This window comes from Scomber japonicus, chromosome 10 (assembly GCF_027409825.1).
Source record: "Scomber japonicus isolate fScoJap1 chromosome 10, fScoJap1.pri, whole genome shotgun sequence".
Lineage (NCBI taxonomy): Eukaryota > Metazoa > Chordata > Actinopteri > Scombriformes > Scombridae > Scomber > Scomber japonicus.
Window position 1 is genome coordinate 18230801 of NC_070587.1, and position 19301 is coordinate 18250101.

Consider the following 19301-nt stretch of genomic DNA (forward strand, 5'->3'; position numbering starts at 1 on the left):
CCTGAGTGGGTCCAATCAGCCACTTAATTCATCACATCTGTGTGGGTATGCAGGACCTTTAATCTATAATAGTAAATCAAATATTATAAGTCATCCAGGGTTAAATAAATAAAGTAACTCGTACAATATTTCCCAGGGTAATGTAACCCTTAATGGCAGAGTTAATGTACCTGTACAGCAACCAGCATTGCTCACAGCTGTAACATCACTGTCTCCCAAGCACAGTCTTAAACATGTTTAAAATGCTTCCAGGTGTGGTATATCAGATCAATATCATTACACAGAAATGTACTCCGTGTCCTCAACGCCTATCTTTCCATGACATGAGAAGTTTTTGTCTCCTCTGCTCGCCTCTTCAGGAGGTTTTGCAACGCTCAAGTTGATAAACAAAGCCACGTGTTGCAGGGAAGTTTCCAAAGTGGGCGGATCTCATGTGTTTCCGGGTTCTGAGTTGGAGGATATAAGACGAGCTGCGCAATGACAACAGTAGACCAGAAACACAAGCAGGACAAAGCGCTTCGAAGAAAAGAGACATATTAACGCCAGCAGGACTTTAATTTCCTGACTTTTTACTCTTTATTACACTTCTTTAAAAGTCAGCGTCATTAAGTGAGGATGCCTTTCCTCGGACAGGACTGGAGGTCACCGGGTCAGAGTTGGGTAAAAACCGAGGAGGGATGGAAAAAGACAACAGCAGACGACAAAAACAACAACGTCTCCGTGGAGAGGTTGGTTAATAAAGTGTCAAACGTCGCTTTGTCCATCACAACACACACACATACACACACTGTTAAACAAAAAAAAATTGTGCAACATTTGAATGCGTCATAATTTTTTTTTTGTTAGTTGAAGAACAAAAAAAACAGAGGAAGGAGAAGAGAGAAGAAAGAAGAGGGGGGAGAGGGGGAGGGGAGGGGTTATTTTTAAGAAAGTGGTTGCAGCATAATGTTCAAAGACAGGGTGACAGTACAAGCAGTAGGCCTTGCTTCCTCCTCATTAACTCCAGTGTCTTTGTTTTTCTGGGGCTGTGTTCCTTTTCCAGGCTAATCACTAACTCTGAGCTATTAATACCCTCACAACAAGTGAGTGGATTAACTAACGCCTGTAGAGTCTGTCTGTCCACTTTAAAAAAAAAAAAAAAGGAGAAGAAGAAAAAAGACCATGAATAGCTCACCTCACACGACCTTAGGTTATATGTTTGATAACTAATTATTTTGATGAGTGTGTTATCTGTACTGACAAAAAAGGCACAAAAAGTTTGCACTGTGCTCCAAGACAATATGGTGATGTGATGCCCTTTATTTGAAATATGTTTCCCTGTGTTTTTCCAGCTTCTGCAAAGCCGAGGAGGAGGAGTGTTTCATCAAGGAGAACCTGCTGCTCTCTCTCAGCTATGACATGGCTGCCAAGAAGAGGAAAAAAGACCTAATGAACAACAACAGCAAGGTCCCATGTGAGTCACTATGAAAGAGCCACACAGTCTGACTTATTGTATAAATATGCAAAGGATAACATTTTGTTTTTTTATGTGTGGGGTCTTAAATCATATAATAATAATAATAATAATATCCCAAAGTTAGTTTCCGGACCCAAAATATTAACAGGAGAGGCTCATGAGGGCATTATGTAACATTCAGGAGGGGAGCTGCTCCCTAATAGTATTATTTATGATTAATTTCCTCTCATTTCATAAACTCAATTTCAATAACCACACTGACTCTGAAATTTCATCCTATTTGTGATGTGTGCGCATGCATTTGTCACACAGCTTATAAGCCGCTTAATGAGGGCAGGCCGCTAATATAAACATTCTGCTTTCTCACAGATTTCCACCGGGAAAAGTGGATTTATGTTCATAAAGGAAGTACCAAGGAGGTAACAAATAACCAACCTTCATTTTTCACATCACCGTATCATATCATCATCATTGTTGTTAATGTAAACAGAGAAAACTCTATACTCTTGCAGAGGATCGCAATCTAATACCCTGATAATTAAATTCTCACAGCGCCACGGATATTGTACACTGGGAGAGGCCTTCAACCGCTTAGATTTCTGCAGCGCTATCAAGGACACGAGGAGATTTAATTACGTCGTCAGAGTGAGTCCTCATCTCTTTCTTTTCCAGTTTCTTCTGTCTCTTTTGTCTTCCTCTGTGGTTGTTTTTAAATGTGTTTTTGTTAGTGCCAGTGAAGGAGTTAAAGTTAAAAGGGTGTGTAGGCTTCTGTAGGCTCTTATCAATGCTCTGCAGACAAGAGACTCTAAGTGGTGATGATACTGACTCAGGGAGTGTATATGAGAGAGAGTGTGTGTGTGTATGTGTTAGGGGAAGATTGTGTCATAGTATGCCATTTAACTGTAATAATACTACTAATTGCTATTTGGCATCCCCAGATTTCCAAATTGAATTAAACCAAAGCTGTATGCAAATTTAGTCACTATTTTCAACCCAATTCACTTAATGCCATTTAAGTAGTATTGAAAAAAGTGTCAAATTGTTGCAATTTGTGGTGCCATTGCATATACTGTAGGGATGCCAAATGGCTTTAGTATCAAATTTCTACTAAAGGGGGGAAATGTGACAATGTCATGAGGGATATGGTGTAATTACATTATGGGATATCAATAGACAGTAGTTTAGTTTGGAGCTGCCCCCCCTCTCCACATCAGAGCATCACCACACTGACCCCAACACCGGCCCTCCCACATGTGCTCCCATGTGAGCGGAGGGCTGCATGTGGTCATGTTCTCCTCTGCTGGGGGTGACGGTGGGGGGGCGAGGGGGGGGGGGGTGACAGCTGTGCGGTGAGGTGCGACCACCCGACAGGGGTTTATGAAACCAGACCCGGTGGTTGTCAGGTGATTTAGACCCCCAACACACACACACACACACACACACACACACACACACACACACACACACACACACACACACACACTTGTCTCTGCCAGACTTTGGCCTCCCTCTTTTGTGCAGCCTTTACTTTTTCTCTCCTTTTCTCCCTCCTCCCCCTCACCCTATGCATTTTCATTTTGTCTTTGTATTATTTTTATATCTGTCTCATGTGAACTACCAACCTAATCTGTGCTATAGGGGCTTAATCAGAAAGAGATGAAAAAACTTTTCATTTTGGCAGCACAGCTAGATTGCAGGGGCTCATGTTTTATGGCTGTTTTGTTGTTTTTATCTACAGTCATAAACGGAGAAACACAAGTGGAGTGTATCAGATTTGAAATGATAATATTCCTGAGATGTCAGAATACATATTTCAGTAGTGATCATAGTTTTTAATGTTTTTATAAATAACATAACATTTGTTTTGGAATGACCTTTTTAGCTCAGGTTCTAGCTTAACAAGTGCAATGTAGTGTGGTAAGGCTTAAGAACAATATGACTGTAATACTAGCGTCTAGTCTGGACATGCTGTCCTAGGTCACTGCTCTTCACTGGTTGTGTCTGATGGCATTTGCGGGTTCACTTGACTCCGTCTCAGTTACACAGATCAGTTTCTTCCACAGAGAGACAACAAGTGGTCCTCTTTTTTTTTTCACAGAGGAGACAAATGGAGGTTATTTCAAGGTGAAACGGAGAAAACTCTTAACATTAACCTGTTGCATCATCTCCATTATATGATAACAAGAAGATGCAGCACTCCTGATACAGTCGCTGTGTTTGTGGAAAAGTGTGAGCTGCACGCCAAGCCAAGCTATGAAGTGCAGTTTAGTGAACAGCAGGGGCTAAAAGTAGATATGGAAACGCACATTGTTCTGCCCCGCTGCTCTACAAAGAGAGGAACACTTGATGAGTTGCTAAAAGAAGAAGGGCATGGGATTAGGTTTTAGGAATGGAGCCGGAAAGAATGAAAATAAGGAGCCAGGACAGAGCAAAGAAGCTTAAAACTGAGAAAGTGGACAGGGAGGTAGAGGAAGGAGGAAAGAGTAATTCAGTGCAAAGTTGTTGAGAACCCTAAACTCATGAACATTTCCATTTCATTTTAGCTGAATGCTTATGTATAGTAGTCAAACTAAGCATTTAATTTTTCTCCAGTTAACCAGAAAGTTGATCTGATGACAAAGGTCATATTTTGCAGTCGGGATTGAGCAAGGGGGAGTTTGTTTCTCCATGATGTCACAGCATCTGTTAGATGCCAGACATGCCACCCTGGGACACACAGTTTGTCCAATAGCCAACAAGCATGCAGACATACACACAAAAGCATGATTGCATGGACACACACGCAGACACGCTCACTCACACTGAGCTAATTCATTTCACTAGAGGATCGAGAGTCAAATGATAAAAAGCTTGTTTATGAAGGCCGATGCTGTTGACAGCCTGGGCTGTTGTCCAACACCTTTCCAGCAGCTTCTTCCTCTAGAGAGATTCAAGAACTCAAGTATGATCATAGCCAAGAATGTTGTTATGTGGTCTTTGGATCCAGCCTCAGTTTCAAATAATGACAAGAAGGAATGGCTCCAAATTTGCTCTAGATGGCATTTATTGTGAGGAGTGCGAGTGCTTTTTTGTAAGAATGCAGCATAACAAACATTAAGTAATGAGGCAGTGGAACAGAGAGTCTCAGCAGCTGACAGGGTGAAATTAATGTTGTGTTTCTTTTCTTTTCTGTCTTTTTCCTTTCCCTGCTCTAGCTCCTGGAGCTTATCGCCAAGTCCCAGCTCCCCTCGCTCAGTGGAGTGGCGCAGAAAAACTACATGAATATTCTGGAGAGAGTGGTACAGAAAGGTGAGGCCTGTCACTCTTCTCTCGCTCTTTTAAATTTACTCGACTAGTTTGCCTCTCAGTTTCTCTCTCTTTATTGATGTGTGGGTTCTATTTTCCTGCTGCACTGCTTACATAAATACACAGACACACCATTTGCTCCATTTCAATTTCTTTTTTGTCAATTCAAATATGCACAGTAGTAGACTACTCATCCTTCTCTTTTTTTAAAGGCATAAGCACAAATAATAGAAATAGAGCAAAAATGAATCCTTCCTGCTCTTTGATTTGAACTCATAGGTGACAGAGAGGTGAATTTGCTGCTTTAATGGTCCAGTGAAAAACACTGACAGTCACCAGGCGCCTCAGCAAGCCACAGTATAAACAAAATGTTCCAGCTATTAAACAAAGATTCAGGTTGTTTAGGTGGCGTTATGAAACCTGCTGGACAAATATTATGAGTGTCACAGGAGGAGAGTACAGTCACTGCAAAACACTTGGTTTAATAATGTGCTTGTCAATGATTCACAATAAATATTTTACCGTTTGGCTGTTTGCCTGGTAGTTGCTAATCTGTCCACAACACTCTTACTTTAATGTCTCACTTGGGGTCACGACTGTAGTAATTGAACTTGTGATTTCCTCCCGCAGTCCTGGTCGACCAGCAGAACGTCCGTCCCATCAAAGAGCTGCTGCAGACGCTCTATGTCTCGCTGTGCGGTCTTGTTCAGGACATGGGCAAGTCTGTGCTGGTGGGGAACATCAACACGTGGGTGCACCGCATGGAGAACATCATGCAGTGGCAACATCAGCTGGACAACATTCAGATCAACAGGGTAAGCATCTGCCCAAAATGTAAATCTCACAGCTGCATTTAGAGGGGTGTTTAAAGATGCAAACTTTGGGTGCATTTTCACCATTATACTCCAATTATCTCTGCTGTTTCCTCTAGCCTAAATCTACAGGCATGACTCTGACTGACCTGCCTGCCAGCCTGCAGCTGAACATCATGGAGCGTCTGTCGGATGGCAGGGACCTGGTCAGCCTGGGCCAAGTCTGTCCTGAACTGGGCGCCCTCACTGAGGACCGGCTGCTCTGGAAGAGACTCTGCCAGTATCACTTCACAGACAGACAGGCATGTGGAGATTATTGGATAATATATGTACAATGAGAATGATGCACACACACACATCCCATACACATCAAGTGCCACTGCTTCATGTATTTCTAATGGCCTACATGGAACATACAGTACATGAAAGTGATAAACTTTACTAAGAGGTCAAGCACCTCTGATAAACAAGAGGAGCCAGTGGAGTTTAAGAACCTCATATCATGCTCAAAAGCACACACTTCACAAAGTAGGTTACAGTGAAGCTTTCCTACAGCTCAGGATGGTTTAGATTTGTGTTTGGAGAGAGAACCATTTCCCATAAACGCTGGCAAAACCTCCATCTATTGAGTACTAAATGTGAGTGGGGTGCAAAAGAAATCCAGAAATCAAACTTAAAGGCAGACATTTCAAAGTGTGTTTCCTCTCTGTAGGTCACATCTAAAAAAATCAGTTTCCTCTTCTTTTTAGATCCGAAAGCGCCTGCTGGTGTCAGATAAAGGTCACCTGGAGTGGAAGAAGATGTACTTTAAGCTGAGCCGCTGCTATCCTCACAGAGAGCAATACAGTGACACCCTGCACTTCTGCACACACTGTCACATCCTCTTCTGGAAGGTAAACATGCACGCTTAGTGTTTTTATTTTTTTCTCTCTTTTTCACTGACCAGAGAGAACTAACATGTTATGGGTAATAAAGCTGCACTTAGAAGGCTAAACAGAAAAAAAACATTTACTGATTTATTGTTTATCTTTTGCTTCTCTTCTCAGGACACAAACCATCCCTGCACAGCCAACAACCCAGAAAGCTGCACTATGGCCCTCTACCCTCAAGACTTTATTAACCTTTTCAACTTCTGATTCCCCCCCCCCCCCACCACAAAATGAACTGACTGTACATATTGTACATAAAATGAACAATATTGTTTTTGTTTTGATAGCACAATCAATTCCTGGATGTGTGTGTGTGTGGTTGTATGTGTGTGTGTGTATATATAGATGAGGTATGACTGGAGGGCGCTCAGGCAGTGGGACAATTATGCAATCGAGTTTCTTTTTGAAAGAGTGCAAAGGCTTCTGTGAGGGTTCACTGTTGAAAGCGAGTGAATGTGACAGAGTGGGAAAAAGACGTAGGATGGAAGAGGGGAGAGCAGTGGAAATAGCTTGGCTCAGCTAAATCTTAGTTTAATGAGGTTTTGAATTCACACCTCCATAAGGAAACACCTCTTAACTGTAGCCATGTGCAACATTTCCTTAATTTGAATCATATGGTTTTATTTTATTTTTGGCTCTAAAACCATGTCATTTGTTCTTTTGAACACAGGAAGTAGAAGATTATTCAAATTTGAGCTAATGTTTGAAATGGTGATTTGTTTAATATATTACAAGGCCTGCTCACATGAGGCGGTGGGGTTGCTGTGTTTAATGCTCAGATGAAGTTTGCAATGTTTTTTTTGGTATTGGGATGGAGAGAAGTCAATTTTTGAGTCGCTGCAGTAATGAATGTTAGCAAGGGAGTGTTGACACACCACAGTATCTTTTTCTATTTTGCTTTCTTTTTCACTTTTATAAAGATTCAATATGTTTTTTTTAAATATTAATTGTGTGTTCATTTTCTGCTGTGGCTGCTATAGCAATGGTATCGGAGTGCAGTATTACCAAAGATTGTAAAGGTATCTAAGGAACTATAACAGTGGTGTGTGTGCCTTATCGTGAAACTTGAAACCGGTACAGCTTAATCCTTGTTTGCAATGATTTCAGATCCTGATGCTGTTGTCATCATTATCATCATCATCATCATCATCATCAAATGTCTCGTTTTACAAGAGTGGTATTCAAGATGTGAGGCTTTGAAACCAAAGTTGACTGTTTTTTGAAACATCTTACTTTTCTTTAACCTCATGCATGATTTTTTTTATTTTATTTTAAACACGTTGCTGATTGTGTTTACTTATTTATTTATTCAGGCAGTTAGATCAAATTGCACTGTTGGGCTTGAAAGAATGGAAATATTTGTATAATGGTGCAATTTGACCCAGACTTTCCTCTTATCACTGCTCAGACAGTGAGGAATGGTGTACGTGCTATGCAATGCGTTCTGTTATTTTCTGTTGAATAAATAAAAGAAAATAAGTGTATGTCTATTATATGCAATCAGCACACACTGAAATTCATCATATTGAATGGACAGCTGAAATGCACATGGACTTCTTGCTTGAGGTGATTTGGAGCCCTCTGGATGGAGCTGCTCTGTAGTTTTGCCTGCTGTTAGCAGCAGAAGTGCACTCTCTATTGGATAAATGATGAAGTGCAAGATGTTAGGTCATTTCAGTCTTGGTTTGGGTGCTGCTGGTAATCAGAACACCTTTATAACAAACTACCTCTGAGAGCTCTTTTCCATCAGTTACCATCACTGCTAATAACCTGAGTGTTTAGTGGAGCAGAGCAATGGAACAGTGCTTAGAAGATCTAACATTAGGCTGAGACTCTAATGAAAACCGAACAAATGAAAATATTAAAGGGTGCCTAAGGCTCACTGGCAGCGGAAACACTTACACTTACAGCACTAACTTGGAGAACAACCTCTCCAGTGTCTTTTAACCAGAAACATTGGTCTTAATTGGGCAGGCCTACTGTATAATAACACAAGGGGCTGTTACACAATGAGCTCTGTGTGATCAACAACAAACACTGTTCATGTTCATCAAGTTTCAAAATGTAATTTTCTCAAACAGTTTTAATTGTTGCAGTAGGACAAACACTTGAAGTTAAAACAAATTGTTCAAAAGCAAATGAAACTCATTTCTGCATGACACAGACAATATAAACAATGTAATAATACACTTGTTACATCATAGTTGTTTTTTTTAAATAAATAATATTTTATACAAATATTATTCAATTTCCTAAGAAATATATTTTAGCACGGAAGAATTTTGTCATGTGCAGCATTGCACATACAGCCCTGCCCTGCTTCTCAGGGTGTTTAGGTAGCTTTTAATGGAGTAGTTCAACATGTGAAAGCATGACATGTATGAATGGCAAAGGCATGATACTGCTGTCAAAGCATTAATACACTGAACGCATTTTAAGGCCATATATACGTACGTTTCTACCCACATTTAGAGCTTTTTTACTGTACCGTTCAGTGTTCTTCTGTCAGAGATGTGCTGGTTTGGGGTGATACAGCCCGATATGATACATCAAAAAGGCGCCAGTGTGTTGCTACTTTGACAGCAGAAAAAGAAGGCAATGTTAATGGTACATTCCCATCTTTTTTCTTTTTAGAGAAACAATGTCATTTGAATTAGTATCTAAAGCTGCAATAGCAGTTTAATAACTAGCTACTACATTACTCATTTTCTTTAATATCTCCCGCCTTCTATTTATTTGTTTTTGACTATTATCATGCAAAAAATATCTTCTACAGTTTGTGACTCTTGAAACACATTATAAGCACCAGTTACGTATTCAGGATTTTAACTCCTACAGCAGGAGTCGTCAGTGTTTGACATAATGGAAAATAAAAGTTCAAAAGTTTGTTGCATATTGTCAATATGGTTCCATACCTTGTTTCCAAAAGGTTGTGGGCATGTCTACCTATTGTATTCTTGCTTTGCATCTGCATCAAGTATTTTTCTAAACTTTAGAGCAAAGTAAAAGTATGGGTACTTATATAATATTGATACTGGTAAAGTCTGGTAGGCTCATGGTGTCTATGCAACTCTTTATGGATGGTAAACATGGCAGCAGCCATCAGCAATACTGTAGAGCATGTTACACAGAAGAAATCTGTGCTTTCCTCCTCACTTCTCTTATTGAAAGCAACAGTTAATGGATTACTGATGGCTGAGTTAGCATTAAGCCACGCCTACCAGACTTGGGCCCACAATTCCAGCAGACTGTCATTCTTCTTAATAACCATTTAGTTTTGGCAGCGTCTGTCTCAACTCCCAGCGCATGTACTCCAGAGGTGAGAGAGGCTGTGTGTGGGCTGAAAATCCACACAACCTCCCAGACGGCGGGAGTACCAACTGAAGAGGATCAGGAGATGCTGAGGATCCCCAGTGGTTTATGAGGTGTAGCCAGGGATAGTAGTCTTCATTATAGATCTGCAGTCCTGTGTGTGCAAACAAATGAGCACTGAGCTTTATGTGACGTGTACGTAAAACAATTTTAAAAATGGAGAAAAAAAGAAGTAGCATGCTTATAATAAATCAGGTAGAAGGAAAAAGTTGCAAAGAAAAGCTAAGAGTTACCAGAGTTAGTAAATGTCACAGAGAGGTACGTTCTCTTTCAGAGTTCTGAATAATCCACTCAATAGCATCCCAACCCTACAGATTCACACAAGAGAGACAGAAGATTAAAGACACCATCGTGTAGCTGCAGCCAAACACAGAGACAGATGTACAGAAGTCAAACACCACTGAAGAAGAGCAACTTTTGAGTTTATGTCCAATAAAATAAACACACCCTGGAAGAAGAGAGAAAATGAACAGACATTCCCAGTCAGAAAGCATGCAAAGAAACCATCAGTAGCATCTTCAATGAGAATCAAATTTCACATCACATGCAGAATATGGATTACATATGTGCTGTTTTTCATTTTTCGTTACCTTTCTGGCATTAGCAGACATTCTCCTTGCCATCATCCCCTCCAGGTAACTGCTCAGACTCACTCCTTTGACTGTAATGATGGCCTCCTGGGTGAGGACGGTACTGAGGAGCAGTGAAAAGAGATGAGAGAGAGACACACACAGACAATGAGAGAGAGAGAGAGAAAAAAAAATGACGACATGATCATACTGTATAACACCTGCTAGAACACAGTGTCTGGCTCATTTTGTTTCCTGTCTCTCTTTGCACTGTTACATTTTGAATAAAGTGCACACACTCTGTACCCAAAAACCCTTCAGAAATGAAATACAAAGAGAGGAATGTTATACCGTGTACTTACACCTCAGGGTTGTCTGGGTGTGGTCTGTAAAGGAGACGCTCATCCACTGAAATCAGGTTGGTGAGAGTAATCTGGAAGATTCAATTCATGGATTTATGACAGGTATAATATTTGTTTGTTATCAAAAAGCAAAGACAGATAGCTAAAGATTTTCACAGCGTGGTGGCTGACAAAACTATGTAACTAATGTAAAATGAATGCTAAACTTACATTTGTTGAGCACAGCTCCATCTTTTTCTCTTCGGGGTCAACTATGGAGTGTTCCTTCACATAGGTCTGTGTCTGGCTGGTTCCCAGTATCTACACATACAATAATACACAGTGAGCACCTGAATGATCAGACCACTGAATGCCACATGATGAAAGTCATGCACACAAATCACTGTGTATAAATCTTGTGTTTATACAGTATGTGATTACTGACCGCTCGTACAATCCCCGGGAGACCCCACTCAGTGCTGAGGAGTCTGTGGCTGTGTAGGCGTCCCTCTGCGTCCAGGCTGCGGTCCAGCACGTCCACCCCAACCACATTGGGATTCATGGGGTTGGGGTACTTTCTCATTGCAGCCTTGATCACTGTCTCCCATGGGTAACTTCACACAAACCAAAATAACATGTACAAAAAAGCATATAAACTTAAAGAAATGGTTTCAGAACAGTCTACAACAGTTTACAACAGCCTTCCAAATACATTTTCATTATATAAAATACACACAGAGACTTAAGTTTGTTTTAAAAGCTTCTCATATACCCTTCCCTAGAATAAAACTGACTTGGGAGGCTGTTTTATATGTTTTTCAATTAAAATACCAAAAACTGAAACATGGTGTTGAATAGTCCTATAGTAAAGTCCATAGGCCTTTAATATAGTGCAGGAAAGATGGAATTTACGGATAAGAACCAGTCATGAGCTTCAGAGTTGAATGAGCCAGTTAAAAAATAATTGTAAGTTAGGTCCCATCAACCCAGGTCTGCAATGACAGACCATTTCATTGTGTTTTAACTATGTATCCTATACAACAGGGCTGTTTTGACCAACCTGAAAACATGTTCCGTGCTCCAAATCTTCATTTTTCAAACGACAGTCTCAACCTTATCTGTGAAACAGCCTCTGTTACCCGAAACTCTGTCTCACCGGACCATTTTGATTTGAGTAAATAGCTCTCCGGCAATCAGAGAAAATAAGGCCTGCAAGCTCACGACCATCAATGAAGTGTGTCCAGAGAGCACATTATGTCCGCTTTTCTCCGAATACCAGTGCTGCAGAAAGACTGTGCAAAAATGCTCTGCTGATCCTCTTCGGTGCAGGAATAAGAAGCACAGAAAACATGTAATGTGTAGATTATAGTGAAGCGTCCGGACAGTGAAAGAGAAGAGGGAAGCCGGTGCAGCTGCGAAGCCACCAACAGTCAAGTCAGACAGAGTGACACACAGGAGGTTGCTAGGGAGATTTCCAAAGAAAAGTCTCTGTAGTGACCTTCATGTTTGCAACATTAGTTCCAGACATCATGGAGATACAGCTGATGAAAATATGATGTGCAACCTTGTAGCAACACATTCAGTGAGTAGTATAAAAGGTATAGTTATCCATTATAATGACACTTTACTGCACCATGATGCAATAGTCTTTTTTAATGGCTACATTTGACAACAGTAACCTCTTGACTCAATTCTAATATTCACTTTTATTGTCTGTGTGGGAACAATTCAGACAATAAAAGATGTTATTGTAGACACGGAGTTTCACTGTATGGGTGAAACAGTTTGAAGGCACAGAGCACGTTTCCGGTTTCTTTCTGGTGTCTCTGGTGGACTTGACGGAGTTGATGTAGCCCTGCTGCTGCTGCTGCGGCTGCATCCGCCTTCATATGTGCGCATGCGCGTAGCATCTTTCTATCATCCACGGCAAGTGGCACCAGCGGAGCAGAGCTGGGTCAAATTAGACCAGGACAGACAGAAGCAGACAGGAAGCTGAGGGATGTCCCTGTCAAATAAAAGCTTGCACCTGTGCCAGATCGTTGTAGTAAATTAGGACTTTCAGAAAAATATTCCCCTTTTTTCTTTGTTATGAATTTCATGGCTTTGTATATGGCATCGTTATGTTTTAGTATTTATTTCGCGCATGAAAAAAATAGCTTTTTTTTATTTTGAAAGTGTAACCGGAAAATGGTGGTATATTTTGGCTGCCTTGAGGCGGGTGTTGTGCGGGATCAGAGGAGGTATTCATTGAAGCAGACGCGCAGTGGAGGCTAGTATGGTCCTCTGACCAGAAATACATGCCATCGCCGTTTATTCAACGGCTCGTTTATTTTCCTGTGGATGCGGAGCAGATCATCCATTTATAGAAACTAACTCAACTGATCAAGAGGCGGAATAACGCACACTGCATGACCTTGCATTGAATGTCATAATAGACGGATTTTTTTTTAAAGCACCGACAAGGTAAGGTAATAAGCATCTTCATTCGCACGGAGTAGGGGGCGAAACCAATGTCGCTTTTTAAGAGCCTGGTGTGTTGCCTGTGCGCAGCCTTGAGTCTGAAGTCATATTTGTCTTGTATGGATAGGAATCCTGTTGTTTTTACACAAAATAGACTGAAACTGCACAGGGGGTTTTGGGGAAAAGCCATGTAGATAATAGGACTGTTCATACAGCCTAAGTGAAGGCCGGACTGCATACCGCAGAATGCAAAATTCGCCATTCACGTAATTTCAAACTCATATTGTAAATATAGTAGTTTAGGCTTCTTAGAAATTGAACATATGAAGGCAAATGTGTATTCAAGCAGCGTTGTTTATTGGTTTATTCTAATAAGTGTCTGCGGATGGCGCGTGGAGGAGCAGCCTATGGCAGATGCTGCAGCAGCGTTTGATCCGCTCCAAGCTGGAAAGGGAGCGAGAGGGGGGCGTCATCTTTTTAGGATCACTAAATCGCACTGTGTTACTGAGTGAGAGTGCACTCCGCTACTTATCAGTATATGCACCAGTCTGGCACTCTATAGGCGATGACCCATTTCAATGTAAAAGTGGGCCATGAGGCAATCCCACCAATAATAAGGGACACCAGGTCGGCTGGTGGTCGTGTCCAAGCCAAAAATCTGCTGACACATGCGCTCTGCTGGCCGGTGCTCCCAGCCTTTGTGCGCAGTGAAGCCTATAGCCCATCTATCATGGCCTCATGGGGCCTCAGACTCACATGCTTTATTTTATGGCTTCATATTATTTCAAGATTAACTATTTAATTTCATGTAAAAACAAACAAACCCAACTAGGCTATGTTCCACTTTAGAAGATAAGCATGTCATAGATCTCTTGGCAGATGGCACAACTCTTACCTCAGCTCTAACTATGAAATGCAGATTAAAAGTTGATATTTTAGAATTTTGTGTTTCTTTCATTTCAGGTCATTGGCCACAGCCATGGAGATTGTCACACATTTAATAAATGACACTATAGAATTCTACAAATGGACTCTAACTATTGCAGGTAATAATCTTTTTATTGTTTGTGTCATGTATTAGAGCGGTCTGTTGGAGGTAAAGGGGATTGTCATTTGTTCTGCATGTTTTATTGTGAGTGCACTTATGTACATTATATAGATCTACAGGTATACCTCTCCTGTTATGAGTCAGTAAAGAATGAGTCACTTAAAAGATGGGGGTACCCCACGATTTTGTGAAGTGATGAGTCAAGGTTGCACCATCATTGACAAATGTGTATGCAGGCACATTTTTGAGATGAAATGCAATATATTGTCTCTTAACTTAAATTTCTGCTTTATCCTGTCGTGCACCTTCAGTCATATCATATTTAGAATCAGTAAAGAAAAGCACTAAAGATCATAGCTTTCATCTAGATTCTTCTGCTTTAATCAATTTTCATCACTTTAGTAGGAATTCATATTATTTGTCTCTTCTTTAGGAAAACAAATTTCACATTCAGATTGAAAAACACACATTCTGAAAGTATCACTAGTGTCGTTGAACAAGGTTGTCTGCATCAAATTGACCTCCAGACGGTCATCTTGGGACAAAACCTGGCATCTGTACTCCTACTCAGCACTTATTCCCTTAAACTGACATTGAGCCCACACTGTGTGTGTGCATGTGAGCATTAAGAATAGTTATGTAACGCCATGAGAATATCTGTCCCACAGACAAGCGAGTGGAGAAATGGCCTCTGATGGACAACCCCCTGCCCACGCTGGCTATCAGCACCTCCTACCTGCTGTTCCTCTGGTTGGGCCCGAAATACATGAAGAATAGAGAGCCCTTCCAGCTTCGCAAAACCCTCATTGTCTACAACTTCAGTATGGTCTTCCTCAACTTCTTCATCTTCAAAGAGGTAGGTAGAGACTAGTTAGTATAGGCATTAGCTGCATGTGTTGAATAATTGCACAGGGAGACGTGAATTTGTGGAAGTCTCCAGTATAAACTGCTCCTTTAAAACCATAACTATCCATCCAGTTGAGTACATTACAGAAGCAGTTTTGCCCCCTGGGTTTGGACTAACATTATTACGGTGTATCCAGTTTTCCACCTGCACTCTATCTCTCCCCCTTTCTCTCTTGCCCTCACTATGTGTATCTGCCTTTGTCTGTTTATATTATTCAATAGAGTAAGTAGAGATATTCTTTTGTTTTTTAGCTATTTATGGCAGCGCGGGCGGCAAGCTACAGTTACATTTGCCAACCGGTGGACTATTCAGACGACCCCAATGAAGTCAGGGTGAGTGTTTGGAGCTAAGGCACACACACTCACTTATGTTTAAATAAAAATGGAACATTTAACACAATGGATTGAACTTTTACCTGCCTAATTATGTAATTTAGTACAACAGTTTCTTACGGCTCACATGCACCAGGAAGACTTTCCAAAAGAAACCAGACACCCCATGTACTTACTAACACAGATAGATCTCACTTCACTGTAGCTCTCTACTGCACCCGAATGATTAAGAAATTCCTTGACAACCTTCCACTGAACCAACACTCTCAGTGGTTTTAGAAACATGATCAGCTTCCATCCATTTGGACCCTGGTCCTGTTATCTGAACATGTGAGCTGGAAGAATGGTCATGGAAGGTGTTCAGTTTCACCTTCCATCCTAATTGCTCCATGATGTAGTTACACACCTGACACAGAAACCAGGAGTCAGCTGGTCTCAGGTGATCCTGAGGTTCTACAATAGAATAGAAAAGAATGGAAATGTTTTCCCTAAAGGAAGTCGTCCAGTTTAACTGAAATGTACTTATTGATATGAAAAGTATGTGTTTTCTGATGTGTTTCTATTACCTCCCTTCACTTTTGCATGTCTTCTATCTTCAACCCATTCCTACTGTCCTGTTCTTGAGACAGGTGGCAGGAGCTCTTTGGTGGTATTTTGTCTCCAAGGGCATTGAGTACCTGGACACAGTGTTTTTCATCCTGAGGAAAAAATTCAACCAGGTTACCTTCCTGCACGTCTATCACCACTGTACCATGTTCACGCTCTGGTGGATTGGCATCAAATGGGTGGCAGGAGGGCAGTGTGAGTAGTCCATGCTGCAACTTATTACAGTATTATGTTTTATGCCTATAAAGCATTTAGGTCCCTGCTCTGTTCGAACAGAACTTTGAACTGTGTGGAGAGGAACAGTACAATGGTTCATCAGTTTGCCAGAAGTTGACAAGCAAGATCAGTCATTGCACTTCACTGGTGCTCCAAAAATTAATAAGGAAATCCTAAGATCCAAAAGCAGAAAATAATATAATAACTGTATTTCCTGTAAATGTTGTTATTTGCAAACTACACATGTTTTCTAATGGTATCAGTTTCTGTTTCAATATGTATGCAATATTTATTCATTCCAAATGGAGGAATTTTGTGAGGTAATTCCCTTAACCAGCATTCCTTGAAGAGGGAGCAGGGAATAGAGAATACTGTTTATGTACACTGTGGAACAGAGGCAGCTCATGTTTTCAACTATTCACTGTTGAAACTTTTGAAATGGTTATGATCTTTAGCTCTGTTTCCTATGTTCCCTCATATACTGTATACAGCTTTAAAATACTAGTTTTGCACAATTTAGCCAAGTAAGAATGCTTTATACAGTTTTCCAAATTGTCCCATGTGTTATAAGAGAGTTATTGGCTTCCATTTATTTCTGAACTAAAAGAAAAACAACCTGTGGAGACTTGGAACTTGCTTCTGATGAGTAATCCACCAAAGAGGATAATTTGCAGATATTTCTTGTCAAAGTTATGTTATTATGTTATTATTGTGTGCTTATACAGTTGGAAATGAACATCAGTAACATAACATTTAGTTATTGGTAGAAAGTACAAAAAGGGATTTCAAGAAAAGAGATTTGTGTGTTACAAAACTGTACTTGACCACATTTACCGTGACAAAACTAATATCAGTGATTTTCTTTTCTTACTTTTTTTTTTAAATTTGCAGCATTCTTTGGTGCACACATGAATGCAGCAATCCATGTCTTGATGTACCTGTATTATGGCCTGGCCTCCTGTGGTCCTAAGATCCAAAAGTACCTGTGGTGGAAGAAGTACTTGACCATCATCCAGATGGTAAAATCTCTCTTCATATTAAAACAGAAATGTATTCCTCTAAATACATTTTGGATGGTTCATCTTCCCCCATGTTTCACACACAACATGTAACTGAAACAATCTAAGAGCTGTGAAACTATTATACAGTGTAAAAATATAAAATGCAGTTCAATCTGATGTCTTTTTTGTCTTTGTATCTCAGATCCAGTTCCACGTCACCATCGGCCACACAGCCTTGTCTCTCTATGTCAACTGTGACTTCCCCCACTGGATGCACTACTCCCTCATCTGCTACGCCATCACCTTCATCGTCCTCTTCGGCAACTTCTACTACCAGACCTACCGCCGCCAGCAGCCCAGACGCGACGCCGCGTCCTCCTCCTCCAAAGCGGGCAAGACCCTCTCTAATGGGACCCTCAACGGGCTCAGCAAGGCCGCCAACGGAGCAGTAGTGGCAGGGACCAAAGAGGAGAAGCCTCAGGAAAACTCCGGGAGGAGAAAGAGGAAAGGGAGAGCTAAAAGAGATTAGAAGAAGAGGATAGAGGGAGGTAAAAGTGAGGTAGGGCCTTGCTTTGGGTTCTAGGTTTATAGTGCTAAAACATGAAAGACTTAATTTGAGGAAGCTATAGATGGATGGATGAGTTAGAGTGTGATGTGTTTATTTAAGCCATGATCTGAGTTGTAGATACATTATGAGACAGGCCTGTGTTGAGAGAGGATTGTTCTGTTAGTAAGAGGTGTCAAAGGTCACTACCAAGGTGACCGCTATCACAAATAACCTAAAATACAGTAGTGTCTGGTACGGGATAGATCTTAGTATTCCTTCTCTTTATTGTGGTGCCAAGTACTGTAGGTCTGGTTCAAAAAGTGACTTTCAGCGACTAAAATCTGAGCCTGTGAAGGAAAACAAAGAGTCCATCGGGCCCATTTGACTTGCTGAGAAAGCTACTTTAAATGCGCCTGAGCTGCTTGAAAAAGATGATGTACCATTACTGTTAGCGACCACTGCTTTACTGAGACAGGAATACACAACATCACAACATAATACGCACACAAACATCTCTTATTTATATTTGAGCTGATAATTTTTTGTTGTCCACCTCTACAGGTATAGAGCTGATGATAATGTACAGTATCAAGTCATTTTTGTCCTCATTTTATTCAAGGTATTATTGATGTTATGTAACAGAGACATAAGTTTACAATACGTGTGGACGCCTACGCAATTATCCACTTATGCGTGAAGGTGAAGTTATTTATTCTTATTCATTTTGGGATCGGGGACTCAACTGTCACTCACCTTTTAGCTTTCACTCTTCACACTAGCACATTTACGTTCTAAAGAAGGAGAATAAATCAATATCCAGCGGTGAAGTGTATGTAGGAATAGAAAAAAAAAGCTTTCTAATCCTTTGAGATTTGTGATGTGATTGTTCCATCACTGGTTTAAGATGGAATAATCATTCACTGTGGCTCCCTGAGGATTACAAGTATGTGAACATTTTCTATTTCTGTATGCATTACAGGTTTTGTATATCCTTAACTGTATGTAATGTGATGAAATGTAATGACTATCCAGAGAAATTATGGATCTGATGATTATCTGTGTTTCCCCCCTTCTGACAGAGAAGAAGCTGTGTAAGATGTTTGCAGTTGTTTACCTGTCTTTTTATATCCTCTCTGATGTCGTCGTTTGTCTTACACGCTGGTGAAAATGTTGTGTGCTGAACAAAAGAAGCGATGGAGATTTTGGTTTCCCTTTGTGTTTACAGGGAATTCAGAACTAGCTTACATTTATCAAGTTAACTAAGCCTATTTTAAGCAACATTTTCTTCCCATATTCAATCAAATATCTTTTTGTGTCTACATTTTCAGGCTTAATCTGCGTCCTGAACTGGCTTGAATGTAAATTTATCAGGGGACAAAATTTGGATTTTGAAAATAAATGAAAAGTTATGATTTGTATA

General features: G+C 40.6%; 3 protein-coding genes across 4 annotated transcripts; 2 read left to right on the forward strand and 1 right to left on the reverse strand.

The window, feature by feature from the left end:
- Positions 1-512: 512 nt before the first annotated feature.
- fbxo32 (F-box protein 32) lies at positions 513-6700 on the forward strand. The gene is made up of 9 exons (XM_053327057.1): positions 513-728; positions 1332-1453; positions 1826-1875; positions 2009-2101; positions 4651-4744; positions 5372-5556; positions 5673-5855; positions 6303-6446; positions 6600-6700. The coding sequence occupies exons 1-9, from the start codon at positions 616-618 to the stop codon at positions 6687-6689; spliced, it is 1074 nt and encodes a 357-aa protein (XP_053183032.1). The 5' UTR covers positions 513-615; the 3' UTR covers positions 6690-6700.
- Positions 6701-9880: 3180 nt separating this feature from the next.
- On the reverse strand, positions 9881-12051 carry prelid3a (PRELI domain containing 3A). Its single transcript, XM_053327071.1, has 7 exons — positions 11825-12051; positions 11210-11378; positions 10996-11085; positions 10786-10856; positions 10445-10547; positions 10088-10162; positions 9881-9948 (listed from the first exon to the last, which is right to left on the reverse strand). The coding sequence occupies exons 1-6, from the start codon at positions 11854-11856 to the stop codon at positions 10103-10105; spliced, it is 525 nt and encodes a 174-aa protein (XP_053183046.1). The 5' UTR covers positions 11857-12051; the 3' UTR covers positions 9881-9948; positions 10088-10102.
- A 2152-nt stretch (positions 12052-14203) lies between these two features.
- elovl4a (ELOVL fatty acid elongase 4a) lies at positions 14204-17863 on the forward strand. Of its 2 annotated transcripts, XM_053327065.1 has the most exons (7): positions 14204-14270; positions 14941-15128; positions 15431-15511; positions 16141-16312; positions 17225-17352; positions 17537-17770; positions 17807-17863. In XM_053327065.1, the coding sequence occupies exons 1-7, from the start codon at positions 14204-14206 to the stop codon at positions 17861-17863; spliced, it is 927 nt and encodes a 308-aa protein (XP_053183040.1). The 2 variants fall into 2 exon arrangements, with proteins under 2 accessions (XP_053183040.1, XP_053183039.1); XM_053327064.1 differs by having other exon boundaries at positions 17537-17863.
- Positions 17864-19301: the final 1438 nt, after the last annotated feature.

Bases quoted from the DNA above. Each gene is read 5' to 3' on its own strand.
- fbxo32 (XM_053327057.1), top strand. From the start codon at position 616: ATGCCTTTCCTCGGACAGGACTGGAGGTCACCGGGTCAGAGTTGGGTA. The intron at 1,454-1,825 runs GTGAGTCACTAT...GCTTTCTCACAG, and splicing joins CAACAACAGCAAGGTCCCAT to ATTTCCACCGGGAAAAGTGG. The intron at 4,745-5,371 runs GTGAGGCCTGTC...TTCCTCCCGCAG, and splicing joins GGAGAGAGTGGTACAGAAAG to TCCTGGTCGACCAGCAGAAC.
- elovl4a (XM_053327064.1), top strand. From the start codon at position 14,204: ATGGAGATTGTCACACATTTAATAAATGACACTATAGAATTCTACAAA. The intron at 15,512-16,140 runs GTGAGTGTTTGG...TTCTTGAGACAG, and splicing joins ACGACCCCAATGAAGTCAGG to GTGGCAGGAGCTCTTTGGTG. The intron at 17,353-17,536 runs GTAAAATCTCTC...TTTGTATCTCAG, and splicing joins ACTTGACCATCATCCAGATG to ATCCAGTTCCACGTCACCAT.
- prelid3a (XM_053327071.1), bottom strand. From the start codon at position 11,856: ATGAAGATTTGGAGCACGGAACATGTTTTCAG. The intron at 11,379-11,824 runs GTTGGTCAAAAC...GTTTGTGTGAAG, and splicing joins AGCACGGAACATGTTTTCAG to TTACCCATGGGAGACAGTGA. The intron at 10,857-10,995 runs GTAAGTTTAGCA...TGAATCTTCCAG, and splicing joins TGGAGCTGTGCTCAACAAAT to ATTACTCTCACCAACCTGAT.